At 35.4% G+C, this 27,126-nt stretch overlaps 1 protein-coding gene across 3 annotated transcripts; it reads left to right on the forward strand.

Annotated features, from left to right (window-relative positions):
• The first annotated feature begins 5,393 nt into the window (after positions 1-5,393).
• LOC123533435 (organic cation transporter protein-like) lies at positions 5,394-27,126 on the forward strand. Of its 3 annotated transcripts, none has more exons than XM_053520227.1 (10): positions 5,394-5,504; positions 13,582-13,870; positions 14,291-14,421; positions 15,516-15,746; positions 16,038-16,234; positions 16,916-17,146; positions 17,336-17,470; positions 18,057-18,257; positions 18,497-18,569; positions 21,336-27,126. In XM_053520227.1, exons 2-10 carry the CDS (start codon positions 13,615-13,617, stop codon positions 21,555-21,557), a joined length of 1,677 nt encoding a protein of 558 aa, XP_053376202.1. In that variant the 5' UTR covers positions 5,394-5,504; positions 13,582-13,614; the 3' UTR covers positions 21,558-27,126. The 3 variants fall into 3 exon arrangements, with proteins under 3 accessions (XP_053376202.1, XP_053376201.1, XP_053376203.1); XM_053520226.1 differs by lacking the exon at positions 5,394-5,504 and adding an exon at positions 13,199-13,263; XM_053520228.1 differs by lacking the exon at positions 5,394-5,504 and adding an exon at positions 13,276-13,332.

The raw sequence follows: 27,126 nt of genomic DNA on the forward strand, positions 1-27,126 counted from the left end.
CAAATGCGAGGTGGTGCGATTTTCAAGTAAACGAAGAACATACAGGCATCATGCTTCATCCATGGTAAAGAATTACGGACCATCAAAAAGGCAAGGTACCTTGGCGCCACACTTTCTGATAACCTCTCAAGGAACAATCATATTTACACAATCTGCTGCAAGGCAAACAACACCATTGCCTTCCTCAGCCGAAACATGTCTTCCTGCCCCAAGACCATCAAGGAGGCTAGCTACAAAACATACGTAAGACCACAAGTGGAATACGCACCCACCATCTGGGACCCATACACCCAAGCCAATGAGACTAAAGTTGAAGCAGTTCAACGACGAGCCACCAGATATATATCTGGAGATTATTATCAAAGGAGCAGCGTTACTGCCATGCTTGACACACTCGGCTGGGAACCACTACAGATCAGGAGAAAGCAGGCCAAGGCTGTCGTGTTGTCCAAGAGACCCTTACCTGAAACCTCAAGGATCTTCCACGAGGGGCCACTCAATGCAATTTGTTGTTCCTTTCTGCCACATGAACGCCATGAAAGAGTCCTTCTTCCCGTCCGCCATCGCACTGTGGAACAGACTCCCTGACAGTCTGGTCTCGGCACCCACCTTGGAAGCATTCAAGGCCGGGATCTCTAAAACAACACTCTAAGCCGACTGAAAATAGTTTTCTCCTGTTTTTAACCTTGGGTACCCTCACCACCTTGTAAATAGTTAGGCATTAAGGATGCGAGTATGTTGCGCAAGCAGCGATGCATCGTCAATGGAAGAAGAAGAAGGCGCGTTGTCAGGGATAGCTGTTAAAAATAATAAGAATACAGAGATTATGTGCATCTCAAAGATAAAGTAAAAGAACTAGTTTACAAGTCAGGTTAAAAAGTAAAAGCAGGAAAATCTAATTAGAACTGATAGAAGGGTGGTAGCTGCCCAGCAAATACTTCTAAGCTGGGACTAGCTTGCAAAGCCACAGGGAGACTGTTCCACAGACGTATGCTTCTGGGAAAGAAGGAGTTTGTGTCTTTGAATATGGTATCAAATAGTTCAAGTTTCTAGTATGTCTAAGGTGACTGTGGTCAACAAAAACAAGGTGTTGTTGGATCTTGTACAACGTTACATAATAACTGCGCTGATCTTACGGCGTTGTTCTAGGGTTTGCCAGTTTAGTTCATTTAACATTTTGGAGACACTACTGGTGTAATTGTAGTCATCATAGACATATCTTGCTGCAGATCTTTGAACTTGCTCTAGTTTATGGGTTAGGTATTTTTGCCATGGATGCCATATGGTGGAACAGTACTCTAACTGGGGTCTAACATAGGTTTTATATGCAACCTCTTTGACTCTTTTATTTGAGGTTTTGACATTTCGTTTGAGGAATCTTAGGGATTGTTTTGCTTTGGATATTTCGTTGTTGATATGATTGGTCCATGATAGGTCTTTACTAATGATTACGCCTAAATATTTGGCAGAATCAGCCGATTTTAACTCGATGTCATGCAGCTTATAAGGGAAGATTACGGGGTTTCATTTGCGACTGGTAAATGGGTAAGCGGGTGTTAATAATCTTACAGGTTAAGCAGTACGAAGTTTTCCGTACATCGGTGATTGCAAAAAAAAATAATAATTAATATGTCTTTCTCTAAAGGTTGCAACTATTGAATAACATTGTTATTTGTCAAAATGTCAACTAAAATTATCAAATACACGAACCATAACTGTTTTTAATTAATTTGCTATCTACAACATGTCTGACATCTGCAAATCAAAGATATGCGCGAAATGTTATAAAATGTCGCATAATATTGATTGGAGTGTTCTAGATGTTTTGACTAAATATCATTATACATGACATTGATATTTGTCAAAATTTGATGATATTGAATAAACCCAGTATAACCTCAAAACTTTACAACATGTCATTGATATGAGAATAAATATAATGACACACGTCGGTCATTTCATAATTAACAACAAATGCCATCGTATGTGACGCTTACATCATTAATCTTAACTTCAGCGTCTCATTTATTTTGAGATATGATCGCAGGTACTTTGAGTTTTTGTCTCTTAAAAAATGTGGAATTATAATTCAATATGAATAAAGTTTTGTTTTTAATATTGGTTCTAAATTGTATTTACGTTTAAACCAAAGCTTTATTATTCTATGAGTTGGTAATCAAATACACGAAACTCAATGTCACTAGATTTCTGACATTGATATTTCGTTTACCGCTGACTATAAACTATTACGGTACCTCACCAGACTGGGTCTTCTTAAAACTTTATCACCAGTTTAAACATAACAATTTAGCAAGTTAAATAATGCTTGGGAAGGGGACTCCTTAGGAATGGAATTCAAATTGAAATAGAAACTTACAAACGTCCAACTAATTGGTATCCAAGTATTCGCCCTACATGTTTGAATGTTTCCTAAGGGTTGAGTTCTGTCGTTAAGACATTGATATAATATAATTAATCAGAGCATTTAATAATATTTGATACTAATAGAACTATTAAACGGTTTAAAATCCCGCTGTGCGAATATTTTGAGGTACTTTGTTTCAAACTGTGCGCATGTGTGTCTGGTTTATTTTTTTACTATTCCTAATAAATAATGATATAAACACGATGTAATCAGTATCTTCAGGATCGCTTCAACGTTTCTATATTTCCACGCAAATAAAACAGCTTAAAGGTCCTCATTTTCGTAGTTCTTGTTCGCTAAAAGAATGCGTTTAAAAGCAAGCGTAGCCTGGCTCCCTGGCTGCATGGTTATTTTTTATATAAATACTGGAAACATTTTATAAGAAAATTTTAAGCTTCTAAAATAGAACAATTTTATCTGATGGCTGAACCAGACCTATGTTTGGAGCCAGGGGCAATAAAAATGTCAATGTAGAAACAACCTGCTGGAGTTACTTCCCTCTTAATGAAGAAAACTGATATAAGTAAATAAGAATAAACAGAGGGACGGGAGCCAATCTAAAGCAGTCGGTTAAAATAAGCCAAATATTTATATCAACTTATGCCACCAGCTAAAATAATGACAGTAAATTATTGAATCTTACCTTGATCAAAAGAAGAAATATTCAACAGATCAAACCCCTGCAATGCGCATACGAATGTAAAATTGGATTTAAACAGTATTACGTGCGCAAATATCACCATTTACTACCGTTTTTCACAAGTTATCAGATCTATATCTTTAAAAATCGGTGGTTCCACACATGGTGTTCAAAGGGTTGTATCAATCACATGTTAAGTGGCGATAATTAGATGTCTGCATAGATTCATCTAAAAAGGATTCTGAAGGAAAAGCAGCATGCGAATGCATGAGGTCATATGCTTAATTATTATCAATTCTCTCGGGGATCCGGACAAAACCCCTTGCGGACAAAATCCCCTTTACTCATTTTTGCATAGGCAGACCAAAGAAGTATACGAAATACATAGCTTTTTGGGCGGACAAAACTCCCTTCGCTGAACTTTACAAGTTTTTGCCCTTTTGAAACTAGGCTGAAGGGGATTTGGTCCTCCTTGTAAATAAAGCAAAGGAGCTTTTGTCCTCCCTGTAAAAAAAAGTGAAGGGGGTTTTGTCCTCCTTTTAAAATTCAGCAAAGGGGATTTTGTCCTCCTTGTAAAAAGGATGAAGGGGGTTTTGTCTGCCCATGCAAAAATGTGCGAAGGGGGTTTTGTCCTACACTTATTACCTCGAGCTCGCTTTATCTATGTCGGTAAATAGCTATACATACAATCTGGATATCATTTTTAGCTGATTTTGCAGTTTGTATGTTTGACTGAAAATATTTTTCTTGCATCAAACATGACCCCCACTTTTCTTTTGATTTTTATTCAGCACTAGATAGATTTATTCGTGAATATATAAATTATGTCATGAATACAAATATTACAAAATATCACATTATAAAACCAACATTATTACAAAACGTACATTCAGTTATATCACAGAAACAGCTATGTCTTATATCTCAGAATGATATGAAAGAAAAAATGAACTAGCTCTTTTATATAATAAAAAAAATTAAATTTTGTGACATATATATCACAGGATAACCCATAAAGTATTTCTACTTATTTCCAATGGGTTCCTTGTGAAAAATTATCAAGGTACAAACTATTGGCTGTTTTAAATACAACATTGTTCTAAGAAAGACAACTCTTACTAGCATAAAGTAAAATCTAAATCAAGAGTTACATGTATTTGTCTATCAAAGAAATTCCTGATTATTACAAGTATCACAGTTATATTCAATCATGACATACATATCACAGAATAAATCATGAAATATTGCACACATATTGAGAAAATAATATCATACAACTAATAAAAGATAAAATCTGATTTTTCAGCACTTTTCATACATTCAATGAGTTCCATTTTGACTGCATTTTTAAAAGTATGCTTGTTTTTTTTATGTTATTTGGAAGGCTATTTCAGTCATTTATAGCTTGAAAAAAAAAGTAATCGATGTAGAACTGTCAACCTGAGGTACATGAAAGCTGTTAATACTATGTCTACAATTATAAGAATGTTTCTTAGAGACAAGAGAGATATTGTGCATATATGCTGGACAACTATTATAAAAAATTTTATGAACATGATTGAGCCTTAGTTGTTTGACTCTGTTTTCAATATTAAGCCATCCAATATTACAAAAATCTGACACTTTCAAAGATCTCTTATAATCATAACCACAGATAAACCTGATAATTTTGTTTTGAGTCACTTGTAATCTATTTTTCAAATGTTTTGAAATACCACTGTACCAAGATGACACTCCCTGACAGTATTCTTCAAGAAAATGTAAGTTACATACATTTAAAATGGGTCCTGATATGTGTTGCAGCCATTCGAAATATGTCAATTTTATATAGAATTCAATCTGACTAAAGTACATCTCCTATTACGCTACGCATAGGATCTGACAACGACCTATTGATGGCCTCGTTCTGACAACCCTTCCGCTAGCCAATCAAAAGTTAACTTACAACATTCTGCAAGCTTTAAAATGCCTTGGTATTTGATATTAACAATTTCTATGTAGAACAATGTCAGATAGCCGTTTAGCTCAGTGGGTAGCGCACTTGCTTTGTAAGCGAGAGGTCCCGGGTTCGAGCCCTGGATTAAATGCAAATTTTTCTTACTCTTTAACATTCGAACAAGTTGTCTGATTGGTTCAAATAGAAATAGATTTGCGAAAATAAAAATAGCAATCTTGGAAATCCAAAATATACAGAAGACGAATGTGAATGGGTCGTTCTCAGATCTTCGTTTAGAAGATCAAGTACTTTAGTCAGATTGATATAGAATTAAAAAGACCGATATTTAGTGTGTTGTAACCTATACTAAAAATAATCTTATGTGTAATATCTAAAAATAGAAAAGCAAGCTTTGTTCCAGCAATATTACCATCGTATATAAATAGATTTTCCCAATGTCAAGCTAAAAGACTGAAGCTCATACGGTGGAATTATCATAAAAGGTATTTCTTTACATTATTAAGTTTTAAGATAATGTTGAAGACTCTCTCAACTGAGTAAGTAAGCAAATGGTTAATGTAGAATTTTTGAATAGTTGAAGGGTATCTACTTTCTGTTTCAAGCATATGGGTCCGGCACGTGCTGAGATTGAGAAAATGCTTTAAAGATCCACCCATATATAAACATAAAATATAGATTCTATTTTATGTTTATATATGGGTGGATTTTTTTAGATTTTTGATTTTGATGTTGACAACGCATATTTTTTTTTTCAGTCTCAGCAGTGCCGGACTCTACTGTATAGGATTGAATCTGTTTTTTCCCGTCCACAACCACTCAGCCTTAAGCAACTATCGAAAAGTGCAGCCTCCACTCCTACCCACCCGCCTATGTCTCCAATAAGTATAAGTGTCGAAGGTGTAGACAAACTACTTCTAGGTTTAAACCCGCATAAGGCATCAGGGCCAGATGAAATCTCACCCAGGTTACTTAAAGAACTACATAATGAAATTGCCCCTCTTCTAACAGTCATCTTCCAGCGGTCACTTGAAACTGGCATTATTCCGAACGACTGGAAACATGCGGTCATAGCACCAGTTTTCAAAAAAGGTCAGAAATCTAAACCCAGTAATTATAGGCCCATCTCCCTGACTTGTATAGCATCCAAATTATTAGAGCATATACTAGTCTCCAACATAATGTCATACTTCGACAAGAACAACGTCCTTAGCCCACAACAACATGGTTTCAGGTCAAAACATAGTTGTGAGACCCAACTCATAGGTTTTACCCAAGAAATAGCAGATAATCTTGAAAAAGGTCAACAAACTGATGTAATTATTATGGATTTTAGTAAAGCCTTCGACAAAGTAGATCATCATAAACTGATTCACAAACTCAAATACCTAGGTATTAATAATAAGGTCACCGCATGGGTTAAGTCATTTCTCAGTAACAGATCTCAGAAAGTCCTTGTTGAGGGTAAAGTCTCTGAAAGGTTACCTGTCCTATCAGGGGTCCCCCAAGGCTCAGTCCTTGGCCCCTGCCTATTTCTCGCCTACATAAATGACTTGCCCAATAGTATCAAAAGTCGAGCCCGTCTCTTTGCTGATGACACCATTGTCTACCTTACCATCAAATCTAAATCCTCTGCAGAAAGCTTACAGCAAGACCTCTACTGTTTAGAAAAATGGGAAAAAGAATGGTCAATGGAATTTAATCCCGATAAATGTGAAGTTCTTAGAATATATCGTAAAAGAAATCCTGTTATATATCCTTACACCCTACATAATGTCCAACTTCAGTCCACTGACCATGCAAAATATCTTGGTGTTACCCTAAATAATAACTTGACCTGGTCAAATCACATAAATAACATAACATCCAAGGCCAGTAATACCCTTCGCTTCATCAAAAGGAATGTAAAGACTACCAACAGACAGGTTAAAGAAATGGCCTACAAAACCTATGTCCGCCCCCAGGTCGAGTACTGTTCCACGGTCTGGCACCCCTGGCAAAAATATCTAACTCATAAAGTAGAAAGGGTACAAAGATCTGCAGCCCGCTATGTTTTTAATGACTACCAGTATACCAGTAGCGTCTCAGATATGTTATCTGAACTAAATTGGAAGACCCTAGAACAAAGAAGAAATCATTCCTCCCTGGTTATTTTCTATAAGATAAGAAATGAATTAGTGGCTGTGGACCATCATCATCTCACACAGACACGAAATTTAAATTACTTAATTCCCCAGTCCAAAACGTCGTACCATGCAAATTCCTTTTTCCCCAGGACTATCAGACTATGGAACAGTTTACCAACATATATCCAGTCCAGTCCCAATTTGCAGACATTTGTCAGCGGGCTGGACTCGCAGTCTCTCTAAATACTATAATCCGCTGATTTTAAACTGTATACTTTGGGTCTTTTATCTTTTTAATTTTGCACATAACATTTTTACTAAAACACTGTTTCCTGACAGCGCCTGCCAGTCATAATCGCTAGACGATTGTTCGGCAGTAGATAGTTGAAGTTGAAGTTGAAGTTGAACAGCTGGCAACACTAGTCTATAAAAAAAGACCTCTACATATAGGTGAAGGGGGTGTTTTTGGATCCTCTCTATACATAGAGGAAGTCTTTCTTTATGTTGGCTAGCTTATGGATAGAATTTCAGGTTCCTGAATCCTATGAATTTTATATTCATTATCTGAATAGGTACACAGGGGTTCGGCTCATGCCTAGGTCCAGGCCCTACCCCTATAAAAAAACACATTAGGGTAGGGCCTGGACATAGGCATGAGCCAAACCCCTATGAATAAGTATGGAGACTGAATTAAAAGATAGATCTAGTCTATATTGAATTTATTATAATTTAGGGGGAATTTTGTTTAAAGAAAGACTTCTGGAGTCTTAAGTGATAGAAATTCAGACTCCTGTGCTTATATTAACAGATTATCTGTTTTATTTATGACGTTAACTATAGATCTTATACTGATCCAGGATATCAATTATCATTATAGTATAAGTGTCTCATTGTTCATAAAAACACCATCACCATGATATTTTATAGAGGAGAGCAAATTTTTCACCCTTGCCTGGCTTTTATATTAAGCCTTTAAGGGATTTTACATTTTTTTCCATTAATGTATGACTCACTGGATTCAGCCAAGATTATTCACACATCCTTGGCTCAGTCGCCAACTTGAGCATCATTGGCCCGGGCCAGGCACCGGGGGCTCACTCAGGCATCAGTAGCCTTGGCACTTGGGGGTATCTGTGGCTCAGGCACCCTGGCTCACTGAAGCATTGGTGACTCATGCACCCGGGCTCACTCAGTCATTGGTGGCTCAATCACCCAGGCTCTCTTGGGCATAGGTGACTCTCACTCTGGCATTGGCATCTGGGGTCACTTGGGCGTCAGTGGCCAAGGCACCTAGGGTTCACTCAGCAAATACGGCCCAGACACCCAGGTTTACTCAGGCATCAGTGGCCTAGGCACCCAGGCTCACTCGGGCATCGTTAGCTCAGGCACCTGGGCTAACTCTGGAATCTGTGGCCCAGGCACCAGGACTGACTCGGACATTGATCAGGCATCCAGACTCACTCAGACATTGGTGGCTCAGACAGCCTGGCTCACTCAAGCAATGGTAATTTGGGTACCTGGGCTCACTGAGGCATGGATAGCTCAACCACGATAAAGCAAACAAATTCTAAAACTTGCTTATATCAATTTAATCGTGAGAATATTTGCTCAGTATCAATAATATGTGATTGACTGTATGAAATCATATTATTGAGTAAATCTCTTCTAAAACCTTTAATAGCTTTAAATCTATGATTTAGCAAAACCTGTCATAAATATATAATAAATTATACGCATGTGAAAGAGTCACTGATTAATTAAAGGTAAAATATTTTTAATGGCTGTGTATTGGTTTGTATAAATATGACATTTTGATGTATACCTAGAATATTAATGTACATTTAATATCATGTACACAGTTATTAACAACAGCTGCAGTCAGCTGCTATTTTACAATATACATGTAGTATGGCAACTATACATATACTTTGTAAACAGTTTTAATTATTATTGATTTATCAGTGGGAGTATTTTGCTTAAATGTTGATATTGATTAATATAGTGTGACATTCCTGTTAATCGATATTGACACAGCAACTGTATCTTTGTTGTAAATCAATGAGATATTTCAGTACATTTTACAATACCAGTATTTTTAATACTGGGACGGGGAGTTATTTCACAATATATGTGAAATAATTTCCTAAAATTTATTTCACTTCCTTTTCAAGGAAAATCAGTAGCAGGCAAGATTACTCAGAGTTTTCCCCAAATTTAATGTCCTTTATACTTTAAAGTTTTAATTATGTAAAGCCTTTTATGCCAAATTTTAAACAGAATTCACAATAAAGGATACAAGACTGGATTTAAACTGGCGACATTAAGAAATCCTTCATAGTGTACGTATCGTAGAATAATAGACATGAATAGTAGTAAAAATTTTCGAAAAGTACTTTTGGACAAAACAGGACATTAAAAGAAGGAGACTTAATATACCAACACAAAAAGAAGTTTTGGGGGTATATAGGAGTGAACTTGTTGGTTGGTCCGTCTGTCTGTCAGTCCGTTGGTTTTCATGGTTTCCGGACAATAACTCCTGAAAGGCTCGACAGGTTTAAATAATTTTTGGTACACATATGTAACATTACAAAACACAAGTCAAGTTTGACTTTGAGGTCAGTAGGTCAAAGGTCAAGGTCACAGTTACCCGGAACAGTTAAATGGTTTCTAGATGATAACTTGAGAACACTTGGGCTAAGGATCATATATTTTTGTACACAGGTGTAACATTATAAAATACAGGTCATGTTCGACTTTGAGGTCAGTAGGTCAAAGGTTAAGGTCACTGTGACCTGGAACAATAAAACTTTTTCCGGACAATAACTTGAGAACGCTTGAGCCTAGCATCACGAAACTTAATAGGGAGGTTGATCATGACCAGCAGATGACACCTATGAGGTTCAACTTTGACATTGGCTTACTTCTGTGACAAGGCCATATTGTGGGGGCTATAATTCATCACTCCTCAGTCCTGTGACAGATCTAGTTTCTGTAAAACAAGACTGGCCTTGGGTACCTCCAAACAGTTCTACAGTCTTCAGTTTAAAGGGTTCGCTATCGTGTTTTACATTCACTACAGTACATATCAATATATTTTGGTCCATACCAGAACATTTTTCAGGTTTAAGTCAACAGAACTTGTTTTCACTTTAGCTGGAATATAGTCTCCATTTTCTGCAAGTTTGTTCAGGGTGAACTTATCATATATTTAATGGTTCGTCAGGGATCCATCATCCTGCGTTAACATTTTTACTTAAACATCTTCTCTGAAACTAGTGGTCAGAATGATACTGAGCTTAGTCTATAGAAACGTGGCATATAACTCTCCCAGCTTTGTTTAAAATGGTTCTGATTGACAGGACTTTGTTCAAATGTTCTGGTTTCGTCTCTTTTTGAGGCTTCAAAAGCTAAATATAGAAAAAGATCTTTTAAACAACTTCCTCTCATGGACCTCTTGATGGGTTTTCAACAAACTTAGTCTGTAGCATCCTTTTATGGGCCTCTCTCAATTATTTTTCAAATGGTTCCTCTTGAACCATTTTAGGGGGCCACCAAAGTTAAAACAAATAAATTAAACAACTTCTCAAGAACCTGTGACTTGATGGATCTTTTCCAGGCTTGGTCTTTAGCATCCTTGTATGGATTTGTATTACCGGCTGCCAGAGCAAAAAATATTTATACATTGTATTGTGCCTTTTTATACGCCCGTTTGAAAAATGGGTCGTATTATGGGAACGCCCCTGGCGGGCGGATGGGCGGGCGGGCGGGCGGGCGGGCGGCGTCCACAGACCTTGTCCGGAGCATATCTTCTACATGCATGGAGGGATTTTGAAGAAACTTGGCACAGTTGTTCACCATCATGAGACGGAGTGTCATGCGCAAGAACCAGGTCCCTAGGTCTAAGGTCAAGGTCACACTTAGAGGTCAAAGGTCAAATTCAAGAATGGCTTTGTCCGGAGCATATCTTCTTCATGCATGGAGGGATTTTGATGAAAGTTGGCACAATTGTTCATCATCATGAGACGGAGTGTCATGCGCAAAAGCCAGGTCCCTAGGTCTAAGGTCAAGGTCACACTTAGAGGTCAAAGGAAACAAGAATGAAAAATTCAAGAAAGACTTTGTCCGGAGCATATCTTCTTCATGCATGGAATGATTTTGATGTAGCTTGGCACAGTTGTTTACCATAATGAGAGGGAGTGTCATGCGCAAGAACCATGTCCCTAGGTCTAAGGTCAAGGTCACACTTAGAGGTCAAAGGATACAAGAATGAAAACTTTGTCCGGAGCATATCTTCTTCATGCATGAAAGGACATTGATGTAGCTTGGCAAAATTGTTCACCATCATGAGACGGAGTGTCTTGCGCAAGAACCAGGTCCCTAGGGGTAAGGTCAAGGTCACACTTAGAGGTCAAGGATACAAGAATGAAAACTTTGTCCGGAGCATTTCTTCTTCATGCATTGAGGGATTTTGATACAACTTGGCACAAATGTTCACAAGCATGAGACGGAGTGTCATGCGCAAGAACCAGGTCCCTCGGTCTAAGGTCAAGGTCACACTTAAAGGTCAAAGGTCAGATACAAGAATGACTTTGTCCGGAGCATTTCTTCTTCATGCATGGAGGGATTTTGATGTAACTTGGCACAATTGCACACCATCATGAGATGGAGTGTCATGCACTAGTCCCTTCTTTTGAATTACTTCCCTTTGCTGTTACTATAAATAGCTTATATTGTAACTTTTTCATTACAAGTTGTAGGGAAAAATCGAGACCACTTTTCTGTAGTACAACATGCATGTTACGTCCAATTCTGAATTGTATTTTGAGCTATCTCTACCTGGTAAGGATTTTTGTATGGACTTGTAATTTTTTTTTTTTTTTTTTTTTTTTTTTTTTTCTCTCTCTCTTTAAAGATTAACTTCCCTTAGTTGTGTCTATAAATAACTTACATTGTAACTTTTTTATAATTGACCCTACTGAAAAACCAAGACCACTTTTCTGTGGTACAACATTGATGTTACTTTCAAATTTTGGGTGTATTTTAAGGTATCTCTACCTGGTAAGGATTTTTTTTGTGGACTTAGAAAAATAAAAGAATTTCAATAATTTCTAAAAAAAAACATTGTTAACAACTAGAAAATTAAAATTCCATTTGCAAATACAGGTGCTAGTGTAAAGAAATTTGCTGTGACGGGCGTATATTGTGACATTCTGGCACTCTTGTTCATGATAAACAGTTCAAACAATTGTTTTTGAAATAACACAGATGTTCACTGTTGTTTTTGTTATAAAGAAGTTGATGTAAAAACATAAATAGAACACAGTGATCTTGAACTTTTTGGAAATGTTAAATTGTGAAATGGTGGGAAAATTCTGTCATTGAACTTCATCTTAGATAGGAAGAAAAGTAGAAAATCTTTCTTAGTCCTGCTATATTTCATTGCTGTTCTTGATATATTCTTTTGTTTATAATTTACTAACTGTGAAAAGTTGAAAACATCTGTGACAAAACACACTTGGGACAAGAAAGTGATTGTTTCAAAAAAATTCATACAGTAGTACTTTAAGTATCAACAAGTCATGATATTGTACAAAGTATTTCAATGTTGTTATTATTTCTTGTCCTTTAGAATCATTGTGTTCATTCAATGCACTTTCATTTATAATAGAGTTCTGCTTGAGCAGGTGCTTGGTCTACGGGGCACATGAACAGACTGACGGTCAAACTGATTTTTTTTTTTTTGGCTTGCTTCCTGTGCTTCCAAAGGTTCTTTGTATCGATTTATTTGATATCAGCATGGCTCAGAAATAAAAACAAATAAATTTACTAGATCCTAGTAATTACCAAACTTTTTCTTATTTGAGATAATGATAATTGATCCGGTTTCAGTTACATATTCTCTAACAATGGAAAAGGTTTAATTTGCAGTTCACCTATTGTGCAATATGTTGTGCCTACATGATCGTTATTATAGTAAACAGAAATATTATATTTTGATCAATTGCCAAGAAAACAAGAACGAAATGACTTGTTACCAGATATAGAATTTTTCAAAAATGACGCAAGATATTATCTGCCAGCTTTATTTTGTAAAAGGCAATTACTTTCTGTTTACAAGGTGTAATGTTATTTATTTTTGTGTGGACTGCACTCTTAGAAAATATTTTGAAAAAATAATGGATTTAAAGTTATGCCTTAACTTTACTACAGTTTTTTTGCTGATGTTTTTTGCTTAAATAAAATAATGATTAATTATAAATGCTTTAATTACTAATTTTATTAAAAATATTGAGACTTATTCATGGCTTCTCTAGGCGGGATCTGATTTAATTAAGGCTTGAATAAGCAACATCTTGGTTTAAATTAATGGCTAACACCTCTATATCTTTTAGTTTCTAGTATTTAGATATTGATTAGTTAATATTTCTACTTTCAGTTTCTCTAGACAAGAAGTAATTTGCCGGCAACAATGAAAGTTCAGTTAGAGGTATTACTTTCTCAGCTCGGGAACCCAGGGCGTTACCAGGTCTTCATATTTCTGCTCCTGTGCCTGAACTACTTTCCATTAGTGTTTAACCATGTCATCATGGCCTTTTTCGGATCCAGACCAAAACATCAGTGTTACTCAAGTGCTTATTTGCCTGGTACCGTGCAGGATAGTGTAACAGACTTCAGCATGATACAGATGAATTACACTTCACTCGGAAACAATGCTACAGTTACTGGTAAGTGGTTAAAGGTCACTAACTTAAATCCTAGTGTGACATTTCAGAGACAGTTAATCACTTATCCTACAGCAGTTTATCACTTGCACTAGTTTATGACTACCTACACCAGCAGTTCTGCTGATTGATGAAAACTGAGAAAGAAAACATGGGACTGAATTCTTACTGAACTTAGTAAGTCAGCGCTGATCTGCATAAAATTCTAATATGCATATCTTACTTTTTCAGCTCTTCAAACCCCTAAATATAAAGTAAATGAATTAAGTGTAAACTTGTTTTATTTTCTGCTTAAAATTATTATTGCAGTAAAAATGTCATTAAAGTGCCTATCCTTCATAATTAGGACTTTTCATTCATACTTCCCCTAACAACAGGCCTCAGAAAAATTATGGTAAGAACTGATTGCTTGATTTTTTTCAGGTCAGTTTGAGAGCTGCAGTGCAAGGTACTATGATGCAGGGAACCAGAGTATGTCCATAGTTTGTCCAGACAGTGAAGAAAGCTTCTTGATATATCAGAAAAGTGAAAGAGAGTCCACAATAGTAACTGAGGTAAACATTTTGTTTGTTTGATACCAGTTACCACAAGTTTCCCATATGATTAATATCCCTTGAAACACTCAGATTTTGTTGTTTTTGTTGTTGTTAGGTTTAATGTCACACCAACACAATTATAGCTCTTAATTAATGGTGAAGGAAGACCACAGGTGCTCTTACAGGCATTCTTTGTATCATGGACAGCACCTAGGCACCTGGGTAGAAGTACCTACCCTCTGTAAACCTGTTGGATGGCCACCTCATATGAAAGAATTCTACACCACAAGTTTGGTTGCGAACCCAGACCTGTAAAAAGCAAGAGATTCAATTTTAGCAATCTTAAATAAAATACTTAGCCAAAGGGGCACTGAAACCCCAAGATGAATGTCTGGTTTTGTAGGTGCATGATATTTAAGGTTCTTCACAACACATGATGGCTCAGTTTAAGTCCAAATGGCTGATAGTAATTAAGTTTGATGAGTTAGGATAAAACTCACAACCACAGGTTTTATAGTCCCATGTGATAGAACTAGGCCTCTTGTCTACTCTGCTTAGGTTCATATCCTGACATTTGTATAAGTATTTTATATTTCTGTATGTTTTTTCCACAAGTTGTAAGACAAGACACACTTTAACATAATTTACCCCTTATTTCATTTACAAAATTATTAATGAATGTTAAAATATTACCGTGATTTTAAGAACATATTTCCCATAAGTCAGCATTATTTGAAATGTGGTATAGCACAAGGCGAAAAAACATTGTGTCTGCTAATTTAACACTGAAAGGAATATTTTATCCAGATATCAATTTTGAAGAAAGTTTTGACTCTTCAAAAACATCTTGATTGAATTTTTATAAGCAGTTTAACCAATGTTTTCTACACATATTAAGGTATTTGATGCTCCAGTAAAATCAAGTGCTAAAGACCATGTGTGAACAGAAACCAACTGACTGTAAAGAACACTAACCTAAACATCACTCTTTAACACTTCCAAGCTTGGTATTTGTATATAAAGACAACAGAGAAAACAGTATGAAAATGAAATAATCTGAAATATAATACAGTTATTAGTAGTGTCACTAGAATTGTATATTTTCTTTACAGTGGGACTTGGTTTGTAGTCAGGCATACCTTTCATCTCTTGCAACAACCATATACTTCTGTGGTGTGATGGTGGGTGGGGTAGTGTTTGGACATCTAGCTGACAAGTTTGGTAGGAAGCCAGTTATGTTGATATCTCTGTTCATGCCGATCGTTGTGGGAATTGCTACATCATTTGCACCATGGTATTCAGTTTTTGTGACCTTGAGATTTATTCAAGGGGTTCTTATGCAGGTAAGTTGCATTTTAAAGCTATAATAATAATAAAGATTATGTTTTAATATTTTTGAGCCCATTTCAGATCTTTGATTTGCTCAGTTTACAAGTTCATGTACTTGTTTGATAGTATATATACATATTTCATAAGTTTATGATTGTATTTTCACGACATTTCATTATTTATTTACAATTGTATATAACTTTATAATATTTCATTCATGTTTTTACCTTTTCATGTATATTCGATGAAACTTGTATGTGTAATGAACATTTTCATACAACATTGGCATATATCTATGTACACAGGGTTTACAGACCTCTACATACACACTGGCAATGGAATTGTTCTTGCCGCAGCATCGCAGTTATGCTGGTGCAATTCTTGAGTGTTTCTGGGGACTTACTGTGATGACAGTTCCCTTATTGGCATACTTGATTCCAAACTGGCGCCATCTACAGCTAGTCGTCTCACTTCCAAGTTTACTGGCTGTGTTTTATATCTGGTTTGTATATATTTCTAAAGAAATAAATGTGGCTTTCTGGTTTTTATAGGGATGTTTCTTTTCCTATATCTTCACGTTTCTCCTTCTTCTCCAGTATTATAGGGATGAATTTAAAATATTGCAAGAAAGAAAAAGAAATGACTGAACAGTTGAAGTTCTTACAATTAAACCTGTCTTAAGCAGCCAGTTTAGGGAGGGAGCAAAGGCGGCCTTTTACAACAGGTTGTGGCTTAATACAGCTGAATTGTTCTGAAAGTATAGAAATGGGAAATTGCAAATGAGGCTCCTTAAGATCAGTGGCTGCTTAAAAAGACCATTTACACAGGTTTTAGGGTATGTTGCAAGTGCAGGCTGTCTGGAGCAAGAGCAACTTGTGGTATATGTAAACAAAATTGTAACAGATGAGTGTAGATGTTTACTGTATGCAATCTGAGCCACTCATTTAGTTGGTTGTTTGTTGAATACCCAGCAGTGGTCAAAATCATATTTACTAACAAACAGATGGACTCGGCACAAAGTCCACACAAAAAATTAGTCCCCCGAGAATATGAATGATTTCACAGTATTTCAATTGAAAGAGCTTGGAGTTTATGAGAACTTTGACTAATAAAGAAAACATTCTGCTGTGCTGAGTGCATATAGATGGTCATGAAAATTTGAAACTTTCCTTTTTTTTAACAGTTTTATGCCAGAGTCCTTGCGGTGGTTGATTCTGAAGAACAGAGTAGAGAAGGCTGAGGCCCAGATCAGTAAAATAACAGCCTGGAACAAGCAAGCGTTCCCTCATCATGCCTGGGAGGATGTTAAATTACAACTGGGAACCATGGCACAGGACACAAAGCAGTATTCAATGCTTGACCTGCTGAAAACACCAAATTTGAGAAAGAGAAGCCTGGTGCTGTTCTATCTATGGTAAGTTAACTTTGAAATATGTTAGTGAAAAAGTATATTTGTAAGATTCATATGTTAGGGTTTTAGTTCACGTTGACTGTTTTGTAATCTCAATTCTTTTTCATCAAAGGTTCAACATAGGCCTAACATGCACTTTTCATTTTACATTTTATACTTTATTCTATTCCTTTTGTTCATTTGCCTACACAGGTTTGCTATTTCTATTGGTTACTATGGTTTGACATGGCGACTGACCAGTCTCCCTGGAAACAAGTATTTGAACTTCTTCATTGCTGGATGTGTGGAGTTTGTGGCTTATACTTTAGTCATCTATATAACCAAAAGGTAAAATACCCATGCAGTCAGTTATGTAGTTAAACTAAGATGAATTTATTTAATTTTAAACCGGAATCGCCTTTCCTGTCATCCGTCCCGAAAGGCCGTCGCCTCGGGAACCCCGGTCGGATGGCTCCTGGAGGGGAACTGGTTACCCACTGCTCGGACTGTCTCGGGCTGGGAAGACCCGCAATCGCGCCGTGCAACCGCCACCCGTGTGGGTCGATGATGCCACGGCCTAGGTCGGCGGGTCCCGTTTTGATCAGGAAACATGTGCTGTTAAATTTGGGCTGAAAAGTAATCCTTGCATTTACACAAAGTCATAAGTACTTAATAGCATTCACACATGATTTCTTATTTTGAATTTAAGATTTTGTCATTGTGGCCACTGTTCTAAACAATTGAAAAATGCTATACATTTTTCTTGCGTTTGAATATTTCAGTATTTTCAGATTGTATATTAATTAACAGATTTTAAACAACACCCAAGTTTCATGAATTGAATTCTTGTAGCATAAAAGAGACGATCAGTTATGCCAGTTAAACATTAGAGAAATGAAAAAATGTTTAAAAGTTTTTATATGAAATATTTCAGGTTTGGGCGTAAGAAGCCCCTGCTGACCTATTTTATGCTTGCCTCCCTGTTCATGATCGGGGCAGGTGTTGTGCCCCTTGCACTGAAGAACGTCAGCGTGTATGTAACAAGCGGGCTGGCTATTGCCGGAAAATTTGCCATGGGTGGTCTCTTCAGTGTGATCTTCCTGTACACATCAGAGCTCTACCCTACCATTGTAAGGTGAGTCTTGCTAATATCTCTACCCTCCAGTTTAACATTTTTACCTTGACCAAGAAACCTGTAGAAATATATATTTTTGTAAATGGAAAATTATGTTTTATCACAGTGCAGTATTGGGAAATTCCTAACATGACAGCACTCATCAATATGTTGTATTTTTCTGCTATTTTAAAGTTAACTAGGTGAATGCATGTTTGTTGATACAGAAATGTATGAGATGATATTTTTCCTGTTTTCAGAAATATTGGCATGGGAAGTTGTGCTTTCTGGACAAGAGTTGGAGGAGTTATAGCACCTCAGATTATTGTTCTGGTAAGATACATGCTTGGGTGAAGGTTTAAGCACCTTCTTCTTGGTCCATTAATATACTCTAACACAATCTACTAATTGACCTAGATGTAAGACTGCAAATTCTTATCCATGTACAGATAATGTCTTAAGATACTACATTTCTTTGTTAAATAATAATTAGCTGGCTTTTATGGCTTTGGTTGTATTACCTGCAAATAGGGGACATTTTCAATCTTTCAGATTTAAATTATGTCTTTTCACTTCTATTGGCATTCTTTATCAGTGATTATATAATCAATTTACTTTGCATTAGACATCCATTTGGTATAAAACTTTTTAGGAGAGAAATTGTTCTGTTGGGTTTAGCGTCACACTGACACAATTATACGTCATCTGGTGACTTTCCATGGTGGAGGAAGACCCCAGGTGCCCCTCCATGCATTATTGCATCACAAGCGGGCACCTTGGTGCCCTGAGTGAGGCTCGAACCCACATTGGTGAGGGGCAAGTGATTTGGAGGAGAGAGAAAAACTTAGGGATACTAAAGAGCTTGAATGCATTTTGTCAGAATCACATATATATTTAAATAAATGATGCTTTCATCTCTTCTCTATTTACATAATTTTGTGATTTTTAGCTCACCATCATCAGATGGTGGGCTATTCAAATCACTCTGCGTCCGTGGTCCGACGTCCTTCCGTCCGTCCCTCATTCCGTCTGTCCGTCCTTCCGTTAACAATTTCTCGTTATCGCATCTCCTCAGAAACTACTAGGGGGATTTTTACCAAACTTTGTCAGAATGATGTATTGGTACCCTAGTTGTGTCCCTCTGAAAATCACACTGGTGCAACAATTTTTTAGTAAGTTATGGCCCTTTGTTTATTTCTATAATTTACATAGATTTATATAGGGAAAAACTTTGAAAATCTTCTTGCCCAAAACCACAGAGCCTAGGGCTTTGATATTTGGTATGAAGCATCATCTAGTGGTCCTCTACCAAGATGATTCAAATTATTTCCCTGGGGTCTAATATGGCCCCGCCCCGGGGGTCACATGGTTTATATAGACTTATATAGGGAAAAACTTTGAAAAACCTCTTGTCCAAAACCACAGGGCCTAAGGCTTTGATATTTTGTATGTGACATCATCTAGTGGTATTCTACTAAGATTATTCAAATTATCCCCCTAGGGTCAAATATGGCCCTGCCCCGGGGGTCACATGGTTTACATAGACTTATATAGGGAAAACTTTGAAAATCTTCTTGTCCAAACCACAAAGCCTAGGGCTTTGATATTTGTAATGTAGCATCATCTAGTGGTTTTCTACCAAGTTTGTTAAAATTATCCCCCTAGGGTCAAATATGGCCCCGCCCTGGTGGTCACATGGTTCATATAGACTTATATAGGGAAAAGTTTTTAAAAACTTCTTGTCAATAACCTACAACATTCAGATTTGGACCACATGTATGGTTTTGAGTGGCAAGATGAACCTTGACATGAGTTGACCTTGATTTTGACCTAGTGACCTACTTTCACATTTCTGTAGCTACAGCCTTCAAATTTGGACCACATGCATAGTTTTGTGCACTGAAATAAACTTTGACCTTGACATTGACCTAGTGACCTACTTTCACATTTTTGAAGGTACAGGCTTCAAATTTTGACCACATGCATAATTTCTTGTTCCAAAATGAAATTTGACCTTGATTTTGACCCAGTGACCTACTTTCACATTTCTCAAGCTGCAGCCTTCAAATTTGGACCACATGCATGGTTTATGTACCGAAACAAACTTTCACCTTTGAAAACTGAAACTGAAACTGGTTTATTTGCTTAAACGCCTATTTCTACATTTAAAACATATTCAATGGCGTTTTACAATACAAGTTGAAATAAAATATTAAATATAAAATATTTTAAATAAGATTAATTAAAACGAATCAAAATAGCAATTATTAATTTAAAGTCAATGATAATACTATATTTTAAAATATTACTAACATACAATTACACCTTTACATTGACCTGGTGACCTACTTTATCATTTTTGAAGGTACAGGCTTCGAATTTGGACCATATGCATAGTTTTGTATTCCGAAATAAAATTTGACCTTCATTTTGACCTAGTGACCTACTTTCACATTTCTCAAGCTATAGCCTTCAAATTTGGACCACTTGCATAGTTTTGTGTACCGAAATGAACTTTGACCTTAAGATTGACCTAATGACCTACTTTCACATATCTGTAGCTACAGGCTTCAAATTTAGACCACATGAATAGGATTGTGTACCGAAACAAACTTTGACATTGACCTAGTGACCTACTTTCACATTTTTGAAGGTACAGGCTTCAAATTTGGACCACATGCGTAGATTGGTGTTCTGAAGTGAAATTTGACCTTGATTTTGACCTAATGACCTACTTTCACATTTCTCAAGCTACAGCCTTCCGATTTGGACCACTTGCATAGTTTTGTGTACCGAAATAAACTTTGATCTTAAGATTGACCTAGTGACCTACTTTCCAATTTCTCAAACTACAGTCTTCAAACTTGATGCACATGCATAGTTTTGTGTACAAACCACTTTGTCCTTGAAATTGATCTAGTGACCTACTTTCACATTTGTCAAGCTACAGCTTTCGAATTTAGACCACATGCACAGTGTTGTGTACGGAAATGAAATTTGACCTTGAGCTAATCAGTAAGTCTTGAAATTTGGAACACACAAAAATGGCACATTGGTGGGCGCCAAGATCACTCTGTGATCTCTTGTTTGTTTTTGCAGGATCACTTCAGCAACAAGTCTATGCCTCTCATCCTGTTTGGACTGGTTACTCTAATTGGTGGATTCCTCACAATCTTGCTCCCAGAGACGCTTGGTCGCAAGCTTCCAGACAACATTGATGATGTAGAGCAGTCTGGTTCCCATGACAACATAGTGAATGGAGAGGAGATGAAATCTCTGAATTCCAATCCAGATCATGATGCCAAACAAGAAAATGTGTAAACTTAAAAAAATGACATTGAATAATTAAATTCAGTCTTAGACAGATTTCATTTAAAGTATCCATTGATTATTTCTATAAGCAGTATGTTTTATGTGAAAAGATATTTAGCATAGGTCTGGTACAAATTTTATGCCTACTCACAGGAAATTATGTACTTGTATAATCCAGGAGATAAGTGTTATGCTGCTTGTAGAAATACTCAGTGAAGATGAAGTTTGTTTCTCATATCAAAAGCTGTACAGATGATGTATAGTGCATGTTAACATCCTAGCTGAATGTTACATAGTTTGCATACCACTAGCAAAAATTTGAAATCCAGGAACTCATGAAATAGCCATTATGACCAAAGTCTCACAATTTTATGTCCAAGACCTGTCTTGCAAATCAGAATTTGCTGTAAAAAGAGAAACTAAAACATGATGTTCTTAAATGTGTAGATTTTGAATTGTCTTTTACATTTATGTTACATTCAGTTTCTTACATAACACTTAAACTAGTACAAAGTGATATATACAAAAATGTACTAGGCATCATCTGAACAGCAAAGTATCGTATGCGCTGTTTTGGGGACATTGTTTCAGCATGACATATTTAATGCATGAAATATTTCATGATGGAACATTGTCTTTTAAAAAACAAAAGAAACACAAAATTAAAAGAAATTCTTAAAAACAAAAAATCTTCAAAATGAAGATAAGAACAGTTAGGTGTTGGTAGAAGTTACATTTTGTTGCCATGTTGCAGATGGCATTACTGACTGGGTTTTGCAGTATTCAACATGACTTCACAATGTATCATTAGGCTATATAGTGTGGCATAGAGGCAGCAAGAGTTATTCCTTTATTTGCATATAATCATGATTTAAGCCACAAACTAAGGAACTTTGTTAAAAATTTAAGATACAATCAATGTTAAATTACTCTAGGTAGTATAGATGGAGGTACAGTAAATTCTCCTTTTCAATTAAAGAACTACTCATTTGCTGATTTTTAGTAGAAATAGAATTTTAAATTTGATGTTTTTATATAAGAATTATTTAAAGCATTTTTTCTGGCTTATCGTGTCAGTTTTTGAATGTAAAAAAGGAAAGAATATAAATTATTTTTAATTCCAATTGTAAGCAAAACTTGTTGAGAAAAAATGAATTTTAAAGCAAATTACTACAAAAACGATAGGTCTATAACTTCATATGGGAGTTGCTGAACACTAGGACTAGGGCAGCTGTAGGAGAAATTCTGCGGCCATGTAAAAGTTAAGAAAAATATGTCAAGTTTGTCATTTACAAGAACTGCTTCTTTTAAACTGAATAGTACTGTGAAAATCTTTTTTCAGTATATTTTATCTTTAAAGACAATTTAAATTTGTTTTTAACATCATCATATTAGTGCTGGTATAGGTATGTGTTAGACATACATAGAAATTTAGAACTTTTTTTAAGTTCAGAACTTGTTTACTTTCTTATTCTGTTTGAAAAATTATTACAAAATAAAAGTCATAGTTTTAGTTGGAAAGAAGCTTAATTCTTTCATGTCTAACTTTTGTTAATGACAAACTTGATGTAAACAGTGCCAACATCTGATTGTATAAAGAAACCAAAACAGTGTAGATACATAATGTAAATAGTTCCTCCTGTTAATTTTATTTTCTTCTGTAGTATTTGTAGTACTTTCTTAATGATATTGTATGTTTTAAAGTGTATACTATTTCTTTAATTGACCTCTGTGAGCTGTACAGTGTTTGAATCTCTTTTTATAGGGAATATGTTTGTATAAGATTGTAAATACTACTTTTTGTACTAAAAGATCAAAACCAACACAATATTAACAATAATTCTGATTATACTATAGTTGATTTCTTTTATGAATAATATTTTGGAATTTTAAACAAAATAAAAATTTAAAATTGATTTTCCTTTATGACTGGTATTAAATGTTAGTTTTATTAGCTCATCTGATTTTTTGAAAAAAAATGATGAGTTATTGTCATCACTTGAGCGGTTGTCGGCGTCGGCGTCTGCGTCGGCGTTGCCTGGTTAAGTTTTATGTTTAGGTCAGCTTTTCTCCTAAACTATCAAAGCTATTGCTTTGAAACTTGGAATACTTGTTCACCATCATAAGCTGACCCTGTATAGCAAGAAACATAACTCCATCTTGCTTTTTGCAAGATTTATGGCCCCTTTTGTACTTAGAAAATATCAGATTTCTTGGTTAAGTTTTATGTTTAGGTCAACTTTTCTCCTAAACTATCAAAGCTATTGCTTTGAAACTTGGAATACTTGTTCACCATCATAAGCTGACCCTGTACATCAAGAAACATAACTCCATCTTGCTTTTTGCAAGATTTATTGCCCCTTTTGGACTTAGAAAATCAGTTTTCTTGGTTAAGTTTTATGTTTAGGTCAGCTTTAATCCTAAACTATCAAAGCTATTGCTTTAAAACTTGCAACACTTGTTCACCATCATAAGTTGACCCTGTACAGCAAGAAACATAACTCCGTCCTGCTTTTTGCAAGATTTATGGCCCCTTTTGGACTTAGAAAATATCAGATTTCTTGGTTAAGTTTTATGTTTAGGTCAACTTTTTCTCTTAAACTATCAAAGCTATTGCTTTGAAACTTGCAACACTTGTTCCCCATCATAAGCTGACCCTGTACAGCAAGCAACATAACTCCATCCTGCTTTTTGCAATAATTATTGCCCCTTTTGGACTTAGAAAATCATTTTCTTGGTTGAGTATTATGTTTAAGTCAACTTTTCTCATAAACTATCAAAGCTATTGCTTTAAAACTTGCAACAGTTTTTCACCATCATAAGTGGACACTGTACATCAAGAAACATAACTCTATCCTGCTTTTTGCAAGAATGATGGCCCTTTTTAGACTTAGAAAATCATGGGTAGGACAATATTTCTATTACACTAAAAAAAATCAGATGAGCGTCAGCACCCGCAAGGCGGTGCTCTTGTTGATTTTTGCACGATAATTGAAACTACCTTTACATTTCATTACTAAATAATGTATCTGTTACAAGTGTTTAGTATACACAAAAGTCATATAGGACTTACAATTTTACAATACATTTTACATGAAAACATAGACAATGAATATATATATCGAAATATTTTAATATGTGAAAGTGAAGATCATGAATATATACAACCTTTTGGAGATATTTTTACATGAAAGTGAAGATCATGAATTTATACAACTTTTTACAAATATTTTTACATGACAGCGAAAATCATGATTAAAAAGTTTTCCAAGATATTTTTATGTGAGAGTGAAGAACATGAATTTATATACCGGTAAGAATTTTCAGAATAGTTTCTCATAAAAATGAAGACCAGTATAAACATATAATACCTTATTGTATATATAGGTCTGTCTTTTGCTTTATTTTATAAGTTGTTGTATTATTATACATTTACGCATGCAAGAGGTAATGACTTCTACATTTGATAACTCGTCGTTAAAGCTGGCCTAACTCTTACTACTACTAGGTATGATTATTTTCTGCTGTTTTACTTTGTAAAACTTTAACATACTGAGTGTTGAAGCATTTGTCATGCAAACAATGTCTTCTTCATTTTGTCTGAAGTAAATATGTACATGTACTTCTGTGAAAAATTACTTATAAATATTAAGCATATTATATAAATGCATAATACATAGCAATTACCTCAGATCTTGCTGGGGATGCAAATTTTGAAGGTATGTGATAAAGCATTCCAGAATTTAGAGCCCTATTTGAAAAACGGGAACATTACTCCTGCATTGAAGATATTTCAGTTACATTGTGATAAGTTGTAACACCATGACAAAATTATCTATGTCATACATTTAGCTCAGACTCAGCTATTTGAAATATAACTAGAGCTACTCTACTAACAACTGCATTTACTGACGTAATTTATTGGACTAAAACTTCACTTTTCCCTACTTAGAAAATTTGGTGAATGTTTTGCATGCAACAGTGGAGCTGTATCACAGTTACAGTATATTTGGATTACACATATTTTATTTAAATTTAGCGAAATGGTTTACAGAATACATATACAATCAACAAAATTCTCAAAAACGCTTAGGATAGGATCGAAAGCCTAAGGCTTATATAGATCTTTTCCTGTAAGTTACAGTATATTTGATTAAATCATCTTACTCATCAAACATCCTTACATACCCAAGTTAGAAAATTAATTCAAATTATTGCCCTTGTTTGACTTCAGAATTCAGTTGCCATAAAAAAATTTAAATTCGTAATATATTGTAACACAGTTATGTAAGTCTTATCAAGTTGTGGTCCTTGTTTGACATAGAAGCTGTAGGATGGTCAAGCGTTGTGTCTTATGAACAGCATTTGTGGCAGCTAGTAGGGCTTATGAGATTTCAATATGTTAACACATACATTTATAAAACTGCATCATTTTACTACAGTATGCAGTAAATTTTTAACAAATGAGAGGATGGTCATAGTTTGAAACTTAAGAAAAAATATGATGAATGGTCACCTTGGCACAAAACTGCTGTATCTGCTCCTTAATTTATATACAGTTACATTGTTATTATAGTTCCACACTGAGACAGTGAGCGCGACTGCTACTCGCGTTTTAAATATTAACACTGAATTTGACTGAACCCACACTTTATAATTTTCCTCAGCCTTAACAGTAAACTGAGATAATGTAAGTTTATAACCACAGGTTCTGGACGTAAAATTAATTTTCAGTGCTAGATGGCAGTCATCGAAGGTCAGATTAATAATTGACTTATAAGCCCATGGGTTTGGTGTTTCTTGTTTGAATTTGAATTAATTTGATGTTGATATTGTAAATCACATGTCACTGTAATAAAAAAGATACTTTACTTACTTACCGTATTAGTTTAATGACAGATATTGGTATTTTGCTGTCAGGATGAAAAGTAATTGTTCTTTGCAGATAAAGCCACACATACTGATAGCCACACATAGTAATAAAAACGTTTTGCCTAAATGTCATGTTGTTACTATTTTGCAGCCTGACTGGAAAAAAAGACGTTGTTGTTGTTGTTGTTGTATGGAATGTTGAAAAATATGAAACCCACAATGTTGTTTTATTTGGTTGTTTTTGTATTAGCAAGACATTTTTACAACAAAATATTTTATGTGCACTTGATGTCTTTAGGGACCCATGTGGCTCTGGGACGATCTATGGTTTTGCTGTAATTCTGTGATTCCAGCAGGTATGCAGATTTTGATTCCATACCTCATGTTTTTATTTCGATGTAAATGAGATGTGAAACCAAAACTTGTAGTCCTGTTTGGCGCCATATAACCTATACTGTGTTGGTGCGCCGTAAAACCCAAATAAATAAATAAATGATTTCTTTAGGAGTATTTTGTCTCCAGAATTGCAAGGGATTTATATACATGTATTATATTTTATTTAGCATAATATTATAACATTACTTACAGACTACGTTTTTATCTAAATATAGCTAACATTTCTGTGTTATTTGACAATTTAAGTGAAAGGATTCTGATGTTAAACTGTATTTTCCATCTTGTGTGTGAAGTAAAATAGTAAAAAGTA

The sequence above is a fragment of the Mercenaria mercenaria genome, chromosome 12 (assembly GCF_021730395.1).
Source record: "Mercenaria mercenaria strain notata chromosome 12, MADL_Memer_1, whole genome shotgun sequence".
NCBI lineage: Eukaryota > Metazoa > Mollusca > Bivalvia > Venerida > Veneridae > Mercenaria > Mercenaria mercenaria.